The following is a 14,269-nucleotide window of genomic DNA, read 5'->3' on the forward strand; positions in this document are numbered from 1 at the left end:
CAATTCTTATTGGCATAATATAAACACTGAGTGTCATTACCATTAGGATGGATATACACTCTAAAGGGTTATGGCCCTTTAATTGTCAATTATTTACCAATGTTGGATGCTTTAGTTTGTATGATATTTATTTAATATGCAGGATTCTGAATAAGTTTGGGCTAAACCATCCCAAAAAGAAATGTTACCAACCAGTTTCTCTATGTTTTGATATTTTAACCAGGTTTTCACAAAGTGAAACCTGGTATTAGGATGACGAACATGGTTGTTCTAGCGGCAGGGCGGCGGGGCGGCGTCAAACTCACCTATGAAACTGAATAATTTCAGTAAGGGGTGACATATCTTGACCAAACTTGGTCTATATGAAGAGTTTATGATACCTTTCATGGGATTGCGTTTGGGGTCTCTAGGGTCAAGGTCAAGGTCACTGTAACTAAAAAAAGAAAAAAACAGTTGAAACTGAATAACTTAGTTAGGGTTGACATATCTTGACAAAACTTGATCTATAGGAAGAGATTATGGATACCTTTCATGGGAATGCATTTGGGGTCCCTAGGGTCAAGGTCAAGGTCACTGTTACTAAAAATAGAAAAACAGTTGAAACTGAATAACTTTAGTTAGGGTTGACATATCTTTACCCAACTTGGTTTATAAGGAAGAGATTATGGATACCTTTCATGTGATTGTGTTTGGGGTCCCTATGGTCAAGGTCACTGTTATTAAAAATAGAAAAACGGACACATGCTGAAGTTCTTCTGTCAATCATTGAAAACTGGGTTTCGTTGCATTGCGGCGTTTCTCGTTTTTTTAAAAATGGTAAATTCTAACCAACTTAAAACCAATTTCAATCACCCATTTTGGCTGCCAGCCGTTTATTATTGAGAACAATGTATGTTAATGTATTTAAATGATGAAAATATTAATATATATCTTTATTTTTCAGTATAAGTGGATCAAAGCTGAAGAACCAGTCGACAAAGGGAAGCAATCCTTGCAGGCCAGGAAACGACGGACAAAGACACTGAACAGCAGCTTTGGGAGGAAAACCACCATCAGAGTATGTTCAGATACATGGAATTGTTATTGGTTTGCTCCACTTAAGTTTGTACATTAAAATACAAGTATAGCTATCATTGTTGGCCATAAAAAGTATTCACGAACATATTGAGTCTGAGATTCAGAAAAATTTTCAAATCTATTTTACAACTAGGTGCACATCTTTTGTCAAAATTTGTAATAAAATTATTTCGAAAATTTCCAGAATTCAGTTTTCTTTAAGTCTGACATTCTCGAGACGTTAGTAAATATGGACTCAATAATACAATAAATCTACAGGGACAAGCCCAGGAGCTAAAAAAAACCTGTTTAGACACACAGAGCAAAGACCCAGACAACAGTGAATTAGAGACACAAATGTATAAACACCACATACACAAATAGGAATACCAACAGACCACACATGCATCAAGATAGTTTAACCAATAACTGAACAAATTACCTCCTTGGAACTGTCAGTTGAACATGAGTTCACTGGGACACAAGTCTACTAGGAGTTTAAACTAGTCATAACCTCACACTTGTCCCAACATTTTTACTGACAAAACTATAATAAGTCTCTTCAAACCTTCAATATCAGCTTTGGTAATTACAATGACTTTTCTCTTACGTTTTTATAGATTACTCCGGGGGCAGCTAGACGCAGAACTAAGTCAGCAGAAAATGTGGGCGTGTCAAGAAAAATGCGACCAATCAGCTCAGAGGATGTAAAATCGGGCCCTGGACTTCCCTGGAGAACTGCAGCGCGGGCAAATAGATACAGGTTTGTTATTCTGTGTACCACTCTTTTAAATATAAGTAACATATATATTCATCATGGTGGTAGTTATGATTATGGTGTCATAATTAGCTGTGATTGTGTGAGTTGTTTTTGTGGTGATGATAAAATACAATAAGTGAACAATGATGATAACAGCTATGAGATATGAGTTGAAAAAGAGGTGAAGTAATAATAGTTCTTAAAGTTTGACTTTTGCCATAATCAAGAATTTTCAAAAACAAGAACATTAAACCTATAAATATCTACTGTCAGGGGCCATACAAATCTTATAAAATGAAATGTGGAATAAGGATGATGATGATGATGATGATGATGATGATGATGATGATGATGATGATGATGATGAGATGATGATGATGATGATGATGATGATGATGATTAAGGAGAGAACCATGAAATCCCCTAGCTCATCACTCATCAAAACCAGACTATAACCGCTTTAGAGGGCATTAGTGGTAAACTGTGCATAATCTTTACTTGCAGTTTATGTTCTTTTCTCAGGGGCTACCCACCAGAACACGTACCAGGCCATACAAGCCTTATGGAGAGAACCGAAAAGTCCCCAAGCAGTTCTTTTATACATCAAAACCAGACCATGACAACCATAGATGACGATGATGATGGAGAAGAGACTGAGGAAACGGAGGACTCATTGCAGGAGCACTTTGATAGGATTAAACTGGATGACAGTGCCATGTCAACAGCTGTCACTGGAGGAAAGGGGGCAAAGGTAGGTTTCCTAGTGGGTAGGTTTCAATAGGTTTAAATAAATGATTTTAAAATCAATTTAAACAACTGAGGACTCCATTCAGGAACAATTTAAAGGATTAAGCTTGATGATAGCACACTGTCCAATGCTGTTAATGGCAGCAAAAGGGCAAAGATATGTTTATAAGGTTTTCATTACTGTATCATCAACTTAGAAAACCATCTGAATACTCAATCTAGGAGCAATTTGAAATGATTCAGTAGCATGATAGTAAACTGTCCACTGCTAAAACTGGTAGGAAAGGGGCATTTGTCTATGCTGTGTTGGGGTAAACTGTCCACTGCTAAACCTGGTAGGAAAGGGGCATTTGTCTATGCTGTGTTGGGGTAAACTGTCCACTGCTAAAACTGGTAGGAAAGGGGCATTTGTCTATGCTGTGCTGGGGTAAACTGTCCACTGCTAAAACTGGTAGGAAAGGGGCATTTGTCTATGCTGTGCTGGGGTAAACTGTCCACTGCTAAAACTGGTAGGAAAGGGGCATTTGTCTATGCTGTGTTGGGGTAAACTGTCCACTGCTAAACCTGGTAGGAAAGGGGCATTTGTCTATGCTGTGTTGGGGTAAACTGTCCACTACTAAAACTGGTAGGAAAGGGGCATTTGTCTATGCTGTGTTGGGGTAAACTGTCCACTGCTAAACCTGGTAGGAAAGGGGCATTTGTCTATGCTGTGTTGGGGTAAACTGTCCACTGCTAAACCTGGTAGGAAAGGGGCATTTGTCTATGCTGTGTTGGGGTAGACTGTTCACTGCTAAAACTGGTAGGAAAGGGGCATTTGTCTATGCTGTGTTGGGGTAAACTGTCCACTGCTAAACCTGGTAGGAAAGGGGCATTTGTCTATGCTGTGTTGGGGTAAACTGTCCACTGCTAAAACTGGTAGAAAAGGGGCATTTGTCTATGCTGTGTTGGGGTAAACTGTCCACTGCTAAAACTGGTAGGAAAGGGGCATTTGTCTATGCCGTGTTGGGGTAAACTGTCCACTGCTAAAATTGGTAGGAAAGGGGCATTTGTCTATGCTGTGTTGGGGTAAACTGTCCACTGCTAAAACTGGTAGGAAAAGGGCATTTGTCTATGCTGTGTTGGGGTAAACTGTCCACTGCTAAAACTGGTAGGAAAGGGGCATTTGTCTATGCTGTGTTGGGGTAAACTGTCCACTGCTAAAACTGGTAGGAAAGGGGCATTTGTCTATGCTGTGTTGGGGTAAACTGTCCACTGCTAAAACTGGTAGGAAAGGGGCATTTGTCTATGCTGTGTTGGGGTAAACTGTCCACTGCTAAAACTGGTAGGAAAGGGGCATTTGTCTATGCTGTGCTGGGGTAAACTGTCCACTGCTAAAACTGGTAGGAAAGGGGCATTTGTCTATGCTGTGCTGGGGTAAACTGTCCACTGCTAAAACTGGTAGGAAAGGGGCATTTGTCTATGCTGTGTTGGGGTAAACTGTCCACTGCTAAAACTGGTAGGAAAGGGGCATTTGTCTATGCTGTGTTGGGGTAAATTGTACTCTATTGTACAAGTACCGGTATTGGTTATTTATGAAATCTCTTGGTGCTTCATTTAATGAGATAATGTGAAGATTCCATTTATGAAAAGTTTGGAAGGTTTAAGGTAGATGATAAGGCACTGTTGTACTATCTGTTCACCTCTATATTCTTGTAATGTGTGATACATTAACTGTAACCAAATATGGTTCCAGGTGGAGATGCTCCAGCTGAGACGTCAGATACAAGAAGAAAGATTAGCCAGACATCGAGCAGAACAGAGGGTTGTGGAGGTAAGTAATTAGTTTATATTATGTGACAGGTTAATAGATAAGGCCATGCTGCTGGAAATATTGTTCTCCCACCTCAGATAAGTAGATCCAATAATTTAACCATGCTAAATATTCTTATCTTGCCCATGGGCAAAGATAAAATGCCCATATGGAACTCCTTTTAATGGTTACCACATTGTAATTACCTCCCTTGTTGACTACTGTAGCATCAAGGAAATCTTGTCTTATGGTAATATTTAGAACGCTAATTAATTATTTCTCGCTTCAAATGTCACCAAAAAACAGTTTTCACTCACCATTCAAGAAATAATGCTTCATTCTCTTTAGAACTATTTAAAAAGACCGATTTCACTATTAACATATTCTGAATCACTGTGCGAATATCCATGACAACCACATGCTATCGCATATCCATACGCAATTATTTTCACTAAGCACAAAAGAGTTCCAGCAAAAAATACATTTTTACTTAATTTTGTTTAACTGAGGTGGGAGAAAAAGCATCTACCATAGCCGCTCGTGTAAGATAGGTTCATCCCGACCCTCGCGCAGGGTGTTTTGCGGAAACTTGGTAAACCTCATTTCCGCAAAACACCCTATGCTCGGGTCGGAATGAACCTATCTTACACTCTCGGCCATGGAAGATACTTATAGTCCATACTAGAACATTGTACTAGTAACGGGCAGAACAGAACAGATGGTTGTGGAGGTAAGTAACTGGTTTAATTTTGTGACAGGTTAATTGATAAGGCCATGCTGCTGGAAAGAGTTGTCCATTCTAAAACATTGTTCTAGTAACGGGCAGAACAGAACAGATGGTCGTCCAGGTAGATTAAGGCTTGTTTGCTATGACTGGTTTATAGGTCTGCAGAAAGGCTCAGTCCATAATGTGGTAGCAGCTTTCAGGGTAAATAGTTCTATGTTTTATTACAAGGCATTTTCTTAAAAATGCCTTTGTCTGGTAGAATGTGTTGTTTTCATGTGCAGAATATTTTCATGTAATAAAGCACTCATTATGAATTTCAGTTAACACTAGAGAATAAGAAAGTGCGTGAAGAGAACAGCCGGATGAAGCGGTCCAAGGGCAGCATACTGGATGATGACAGTGTACTAGAGAGTATAGAGGCCTCCTTCAAACAGTTCCACGAGTTTCTTGATCTTCTTAGGGATGCTGGGTAAGAATGTATAAAGCTGTTTGTTGCTTGTCTCTTTTCTTCAAAGAAAAAGACACTATTGTCATAGCCTTGGTGTTATTTTTGTGAGAGTATGTGGTGAAGTCATCATGCACAAACCATGGAACCATCGTTTAAACAATTTCTGAAAGTATTGTTGGCATAGCGTTGTTTAAGATTATCTCATAAAAGCCCTATCTACTTCAGCATTTCCTTGAATTGAAAAACAGTTGCAACCTTTTGCCTCTATTTCCTCGTTGGCTGGAACTTGATGTAAAGGACCAAATTGTTTTTACTTGATGTAAGCATTCCTGCTTGGCTCAATAATTGTGGAGCTCAAAGTGTTCCTTGGGATATTGAGCCAACAGGTTTCGACTGTAACAATAGGAGAAAAAAGGGCGGGAAAGAAAAGGCTTTTTCCAAGAAATTCCACATGGGTTTTTCAGCTCATGTTTGATGCAGATTGGCAATGTAACAGCCTGTATCAAAATAGCATTATCCCCGAGGTAGCAAAATTTTAGCTGCTGGAAACTAAGTGGCGCTCTATACTTACATACAGCTGCATAGGATTGGGTTGTTAAGTGCTTGATGTATTACACTTAATAAGTCTTTTGAAGTTTAAAACCTGAAAATTACTCAAATCAACTATCCTTTTTCAGACTTGGAAAGTTAATCACGATGGCTGGTCTTGATGCTGAAGATTCCCCCTTCAACAACACAACTCGTGATCACATGCCCAGGTTCCAAAAATCTTTCTCTAAAAATGGCTTCTCGGGAGATATCTCCGGCAACAGCCAGATTAACGGCTCATTTGGCTCAGACGGGAAACAGTTAAATGGTAATGCCCGTCGGAAACCATATTTAAAATCTCACCAAGATGATCCGACTATGAAAAATAGTTATCTCGATGAGACGAATGAGCATGAAGAGGCACAAAGGAAGCGAGATGAACTTTATGAGAGAATTTTGCAAGAAACGAGTCACGCATTTAGGAATATCGGCGAGCAAGACGTTACTATGAATATCACTGGTGATACGACTAGAACGCAGAATGAAACGGCTGATGATAGTAAGTTAGATGAATCTAATGTCGATAATGAGTCAGGATATCATAAAATCGGAAAATTTGGAACTCCTGAAAAATCGGGGAAATCGAGAATTCCGAGACTGGGTGGGACGAGGAAACAAGGAGGAGATATTGATTCGAGTCAAGATCGATCGGAGTTGTTGGATAGCATTAAAGGTCCATCAGGGGAGATAATCATGACATTGTCTCCCTTTGATGATGAAATCCAGACACCTGGGGTGTCGCCAGGGAGGAGAGATGATGACGACGAAAGTGGAGGTGCCTCCCCTGATAAAGGGAACAGGCCAAGTGATTACAGCTATGGGATGGACAGTTTTGAGCAGTCCTACTTGAGTGAGAGGGGGGAAGTTGTTCACCTTGGAGATGATTTAGACTTTTACCCAGACTCCCCTTCTCCAATCAGACAAGACTCCGATAACGAAGATTTTTAGAACAGCTTAAAAAGTAAAAACAGTTCTTTGCTTATAGTATTAATAGTGTCACAGAAGTTTGTTTTCTTTATTTTTAATCGGCTATAAAATGATCTGTGCTAGTGATATTTGGATTTTATAGGAATTTCTTTATTTTAAGATGTATTTGTATCTCCACAAGTTTCCGTTTGTATGAAACACATCTCACAGATTGATTTTTTTTATAAATTCAGTATTTTAAAGATCTGTCTGTCCATGAAATTGTAAATGGCTTTTAACGATGAAGTGATACATGTGCTTGTGTATTTCAATTTAAATTTATTTTTTAGATAGTAAAATGAGAGATGATTTTTTATTATCATGTAGAAATGTCCTTTTAAAGTTTTGTCTCTGCAGATAATTTACGATTATCTAAAATGATAACCACAATTCCTTAACAGTTGTTTAACTTGAAGAAAAAGATAAGTGATTTGATGTCTGTACCATTGGTATATATTTTTTGTCAAGACTTAGGATAGAAATTCCACCTTAGCTTGAATTTTTGATATACTTCTTAATGACAACTTTTGCACTTAGCGATGGAAATATTATTGACTAAAAAAATTGCTCAAATTATTAAAATATTTGTCTTTAGCTTGTCTGTTTGTAGGAGAAGAAAAGTTAAGATATTGTCAAAGCCTCCTCATTGTCTTGCAATTTTTTTAACCTTGGCTGTAACTAAAAAACAATACAAGATATTCAATTGGAAACTTGGTAACCATGGTTATTGTTGCCAGAGGGAATACATGAATGTATAGCAAGGCCCTCAACTCCAGCTTGATAATTGTTGAGTTATTCCCCTTGTTTTAACCTTGGCCGTAATTCAAAAATATAATTAAACATATTACAGGAAAACTTGGTACACACTGTTACTGTTGCTGGATAGAATACAGACATGAATAACAAGGCCCATTACTCCAGCTTTTATAATTGTTTAGTTACTCCCCTTGTTTTAACCTTGGCTGTAACCCCAAAACAATTGAAGATATTAAAGGAAAACTTGGTACTCACTGTTATTGCTGCCAGAGGGAATACATGCATGTATAGCAAGACCGTTAACTCCAGCTTTTATAATTATTGAGTTATTCCCCTTGTTTTAATCTTGGCCGTAACTCAAAAACAATTGGAAGGTATTTAAAGGTACCCATGGTAATTGTTGCCAGAGAAAGTACTACCATGTGTAGCAAGGACCATAACTCCAGCTTTGATAATTGTTGAATTATTTCCCTTCATTGACCGGGGTAAAATGACAACAGATGAGTGTTGGCTCTTTTTGTGGTGCTTTTGTTTTACATTAACATACTAGCTGTTTTAACTACCTGTGATACCACTCATTAAACTATAATTTATTGTTTGTATACTAGCTTAGTCGCACTGCTTTGAAGGGTTCTAAATATCAGGGGTGTGGGGGGGGGGACTGTTTCAATAAAGATCTTTGTCAATTTTAGTCATAGATTAAAATTATTTGAATGCCATAGTTTTATTATTATGCTAGATATTTGTGTGAATTGAACTCTAGCCAACATTGAAAATGAACACAAAGTTGAGGAAATAAAAAAATAAATGATGTATTGCTATTTGTGATGTTTGTACAGATTTAAGATAATTGAATGCAACTAAATCTGTAATTGAGACGACCCCAGGATCTTTTTGTGTGTGGCACACATTGTAAGGCCCCCTCCCCCCCCAAAAAAAAATAAAAAATAAATCTGTTTCTAAATTTATTTTAAAATCAAACTGTTTTTTACATTTCTTTATTGACAAATAAAAGAAATCTGGACAAAAACAACTCCTAGGGTCTGACATGAGAAAATCACTGAATTTAGAATTACAGCTTATCCATGAGGACAACTTGGAGTCTTGTAACAACATTGGGGTTTCTTGTTAAGACAGATGTGGGCTCAAAATCATGGTGACTGTATAAATACATAGTTTGGTTTCTATAGTTGCTTCTTAGATCTAGTTTAGTTATTTTTTTGTGACTTTGGTTTTCAATCTGATATTTTCAAACCAGGTTGTTTTAGACAGATAGAAATGTGATGATTTTATCTTTTCCATGTATATTTGTTTTATTATTTTGCTGCCATGTTTGTTTATTATCTTCGTTTTATTTTAAAACAATCCTTTAGTTTACAATGCAGATTTTTGCTTAAATTAAGTATCCTTGGGATATGTTGTTCTTCTTTACCAAATGAAAACAATACTAAGTACATACACATGTTCTTTTCACTGTTCGATGGGCAAGAGTTATGGCACTTGAAATGCTTAAATTTTACAAACTTTTTGTTGTACATGCTGTTACTCAAGGACCTTTTGTCACATGATTACCAAACTTGGATAATATGTGTATGGGCTGACTATCAAGGCCAAATTCAATAACCAGCCATGTTACCACAGTCATTTGAGAGTTATTGAGTTGTTTAAATTACACAAACTTACACACAAAAAAATCCTAATTTGGATGGTTGTTTCATGTACATTCCAACGCTCTTGTTATTTTAAAATAAGCTCACCTGTCCGACAACGGTGGTTTTCATCTTCTGATTCATTTTGATGCCTGAATCTCTGTACATACAAGCATCTCTACATAGTATACATTATTATTACCAGCAGTTTTTTTGTTGGTATAATAGGTATAAGTTTCTTTGTTTATTAACTTTGTGTCTTTTATATGTATATGTATTTATTTAATGATTTTAGCTGTACTATATAAAAAGGATAGAAACTACATTGCCTTCCTTTTGTTTATAACAATCCACTTATTCTCCAACCATGGTGTAATACAAGGGAGTTTTCTTCCACTGTGGTGTATAACCTATATTCTCCTAGCATGGTGTAATGCAAGGGGCAATTCTCCCAACATTATGTAATGCAAGGGGCTATTCTCCCAACATTATGTAATGCAAGGGGCTATTCTCCCAACACTATGTAATGCAAGGGGCTATTCTTCCAACATTATGTAATGCAAGGGGCTATTCTCCCAACATTATGTAATGCAAGGGGCTATTTTCCCAACATTGTGTAATGCAAGGGGCTATTCTCCCAACATTATGTAATAAAAGGGGCTATTCTCCCAGCATGGTGTAATGCAAGGGGGTATTCTCCCACCATTTTGTACTGCAAGGGGCTATTCTCCCAGCATTGTGTAATGCAAGGGGGTATTCTCCCAGCATGGTGTAATGCAAGGGGCTATTCTCCCAGCATGGTGTAATGCAAGGGGCTATTCTCCCAGCATGGTGTAATGCAAGGGGCTATTCTCCCAGCATGGTGTAATGCAAGGGGGTATTCTCCCACCATTGTGTAATGCAAGGGGCTATTCTCCCAGCATGGTGTAATGCAAGGGGGTATTCTCCCAGCATGGTGTAATGCAAGGGGGTATTCTCCCAGCATGGTGTAATGCAAGGGGGTATTCTCCCAGAATGGTGTAATGCAAGGGGCTATTCTCCCAGCATGGTGTAATGCAAGGGGCTATTCTCCCAGCATGGTGTAATGCAAGGGGCTATTCTCCCAGCATGGTGTAATGCAAGGGGCTATTCTCCCAGCATGGTGTAATGCAAGGGGCTATTCTCCCAGCATGGTGTAATGCAAGGGGGTATTCTCCCACCATTATGTAATGCAAGGGGCTATTCTCCCAGCATGGTGTAATGCAAGGGGGTATTCTCCCAGCATGGTGTAATGCAAGGGGGTATTCTCCCAGCATGGTGTAATGCAAGGGGGTATTCTTCATACATGGTGTAATGCAAGGGGGTATTCTCCCAACATGGTGTAATGCAAGGGGCTATTCTCCCAGCATGGTGTAATGCAAGAGGATATTCTCCCGACATGGTGTAATGCAAGGGGGTATTCTCCCAGCATGGTGTAATGCAAGGGGGTATTCTCCCACTAAAGTGCCATGCAAGGGGCTATTATCCCACAATAGTGCCATACAAGGGGGTATTCTCCCAACATGGTGTAATGCAAGGGGCTAATCTCCCACCATTGTGTAATGCAAGGGGCTATTCTCCCAACATGGTGTAATGCAAGGGGGTATTCTCCCAGCATGATGTCATGCCAGGGGGTATTCTCCCAGCATAGTACCATGCAAGGGGCTATTGTCTCACCATAGTGCCATGCAAGGGGGTATTCTTCCAACATAGTGTAATGCAAGGGGCTATTCTCCCAACATTGTGTAATGCAAGGGGCTATTCTCCCAACATGGTGTAATGCAAGGGGCTATTCTCCCAGCATAGTGCCATGCAAGGGGCTATTTTTCCAACATGGTGTAATGCAAGGGGTTATTCTTACCAACATGGTGTAATGCAAGGGGGGCTATTCTCCCAACATTGTGTAATACAAGGGGCTATTCTCCCAATATGGTGTGATGCAAGGGGGTATTCTCCCAGCATGGTGTTTTGGGCGTATTCTCCCATCATGGTGTAATACAAGGGGGTATTCTCCCGACATGGTGTAACGCAAGGGGCTATTATCCCAGCATGGTGTAATGCAAGGGGATATTCTCCCGACATTGTATATTGCAAGGGGGTATTCTTCCGACATGGTGTAAGGAAAGGGGGTATTTTTCCACCATGGTGTAATGCAAGTGGGTATTTACCCACCATGGTGTAATGCAATGGGGTATTCTCCCGACATGGTGTAAGGATAGGGTGTATTCTCCCACCATGATGTAATGCAAGGGGGTATTCTCCCACCATGGAGTCTTGCAAGGGGGTATATTTCCAGCATGGTGTTATGCAATGATGTATTCTCCCACCGTGGTGTTATGCAAGGGGCTATTCTCCCACCATAGTCCCATGCAATGGGCTATTCTACCACCATAGTGCCATGCAAGGGGGTATTCTCCAAACATGGTGTAATGTTAGGGGCTATTCTCCCACCAACGTGCCATGCAAGGGGGTATTCTCCAAACATGGGGCAATGCAAGGGGCTATTCTCTTACCATGGTGTAATGCAAAGGGGGTATTCTTTCGACATGGTGTAATGCAAAGGGGATATTTTTTCGACATGGTGTTATGCAAGGGGTATTCTCCCACCATGGTGTAATGCAAGGGGATAATCTCCCACCATAGTGCCATGCAAGGGGGTATTCTCCAAACATGGTGCCATGCAAAGGGGTATTCTTCCAACATGGTGTATTGCAAGGGGCTATTCTCCCAAGATTGTGTAATGCAAAGGGCTATTCTTTCAACATTGTGCAATACAAGGGGGTATTCTCCCAGCATGGTGTTATGCAAGGGGGTATTCTCCCACCATGGAGTCTTGCAAGGGGGTATTCTCCCAGCATGGTGTTATGCAAGGGAGTATTCTCCAACCATGGTGTAATGCAAGGGGCTATTTTCACATCATGGTGTAATGCAAGGGGGTATTATCCCACCATGGTGTACTGAAAGGGGGTATTTTCCCAATATGGTTTAATGCAAGGGGGTATTATCCCACCATGGTGTCATGCAAAGGGGTATTCTCCCACCTCGGTGTTATGCAAGGGGGTATTATCCCACCATGGTGTCATGCAAAGGGGTATTCTCCCACCTCGGTGTTATGCAAGGGGGTATTATCCCAACATGGTGTTATGCAAAGGGGTATTCTCCCACCTCGGTGTTATGCAAGGGGGTATTATCCCACCATGGTGTCATGCAAAGGGGTATTCTCCCACCTCGGTGTTATGCAAGGGGGTATTATCCCACCATGGTGTCATGCAAAGGGGTATTTTCCCACCCTGGTGTTATGCAAGGGGAAATTCTCCCACCATGGTGTTATGCAAGGGGGTATTATCCCACCATGGTGTCATGCAAAGGGGTATTCTCCCACCTCGGTGTTATGCAAGGGGGTATTATCCCACCATGGTGTTATGCAAGGGGGTATTATCCCAACATGGTGTTATGCAGGGGGAAATTCTCCCACCATGGTGTAATGCAAGGGGGTATTCTCCCACCATGGTGTATTGCAAGGGGGTATTCTCTCGCCCTGATGTAATGCAAGGGGGTATTCTCCCAACATGGTGTCATGCAAGGGGTTATTCTTCCACCATGGTGTCATGCAAGGGGATTTTCTCTCACCATGGTGTCATACAAGGGGGGAGGTATTCTCCCAACATGGGGTACTGCAAGAGTGTACTATCCCACCTTGGTGTAATTTAAGGGTGTATTCTCCCACCATGGGGTACTGCAAGGGACTACTCTCCCAACATGGTATCATGCAAGTAGGTATACAAAGGGGCAGCATCCAAATTGAAAAAAACTGCTGTAAGTGTTTTCAACATTTAATGTTAAAGGAAGAAATAGTAGCGACAATATATCGGTCCCAAAGTACATTTTCCATTTTTACGTATTGAAAGTTTGTAAACATTCTGTATGTAATCAAATAGGTCTACTTAACCTAATATATAATTGAGTAAATCGCCGGCGGCCTTATCACATTTTCGTATATCTTGAAGCCTATTTACGAGTCCTATCCTTCGCGTTTCGTAGATGGCCTAGTTGTAACAATTGATTGTAGACCTATATCGTCACCCTAGTGCAATAACCATATGACTGCATTTGAAAAAAACAGCATATGTTGAGTTATTGCGCTGAGGTGACGATTCTTATGTAATTCATGTTACCAAAAACGTCCTCATCTACATTCGGCTGGTGATTTCTATAGCGGAGTTATCACTAGTTGAGGTTGGGCGTGGGACACATCATGCACGTGTCCTTCTAAAGTGAACGTTTCATGTCAATATGGTATACACATTATATCTTATATCATACACACACTTAAAGTGTCGCGATTTGGTTAGGATACATTTGCGCGTCTTTACCGTTACCAAAATAAAGGTCTGTGCTGACAGTAACAAAATTACATTTGGTTGCCAAAAATAAGGGGAGGTCGGGAAACCGGATTATTTTGTTTGTTATGTCTGATACAGTATGATTGTTCATAACAAGCAATTACAGTCACAGATAGACCAGATGAGTGTTTAGCAACGTTACTTGTTAAACAGAATATGTCTTATTTCATGTTCATACTTAAAACTATCGCGTTTTGGTGTTGGTACAATTAAGCGCCATTCCGTGCAAGAAACTGCCAAAAATGGATTCGAAGAAGAGGATCAACATAAAGGTGTCTGCTGGCACTAACACAATTACAGTCGATTGCAAAAAATAGGGTCAGACGGGAAACCGCAACCAAAGATTTGTTTGTTATGCCTAG

The 14,269-nt window shown here is 39.9% G+C and overlaps 1 protein-coding gene across 2 annotated transcripts in view; it reads left to right on the forward strand.

Moving 5' to 3' along the window:
* LOC128241741 (centrosomal protein of 78 kDa-like) overlaps window positions 1-9,809 on the forward strand; it is a 95,735-nt gene extending 85,926 nt beyond the window's left edge. For both annotated transcript variants that reach the window (XM_052958804.1, XM_052958805.1), the window contains exons 10-15: window positions 944-1,057; window positions 1,677-1,819; window positions 2,339-2,567; window positions 4,296-4,373; window positions 5,400-5,548; window positions 6,205-9,809. In XM_052958804.1, coding sequence (XP_052814764.1) covers window positions 944-1,057; window positions 1,677-1,819; window positions 2,339-2,567; window positions 4,296-4,373; window positions 5,400-5,548; window positions 6,205-7,063 — 1,572 coding nt within the window. In that variant the 3' untranslated portion in view covers window positions 7,064-9,809. The remainder of the gene's footprint in view (window positions 1-943; window positions 1,058-1,676; window positions 1,820-2,338; window positions 2,568-4,295; window positions 4,374-5,399; window positions 5,549-6,204) is intronic.
* Window positions 9,810-14,269: the final 4,460 nt, after the last annotated feature.

The sequence above is a fragment of the Mya arenaria genome, chromosome 7 (genome assembly GCF_026914265.1).
Source record: "Mya arenaria isolate MELC-2E11 chromosome 7, ASM2691426v1".
Taxonomy (NCBI): Eukaryota; Metazoa; Mollusca; class Bivalvia; order Myida; family Myidae; genus Mya; species Mya arenaria.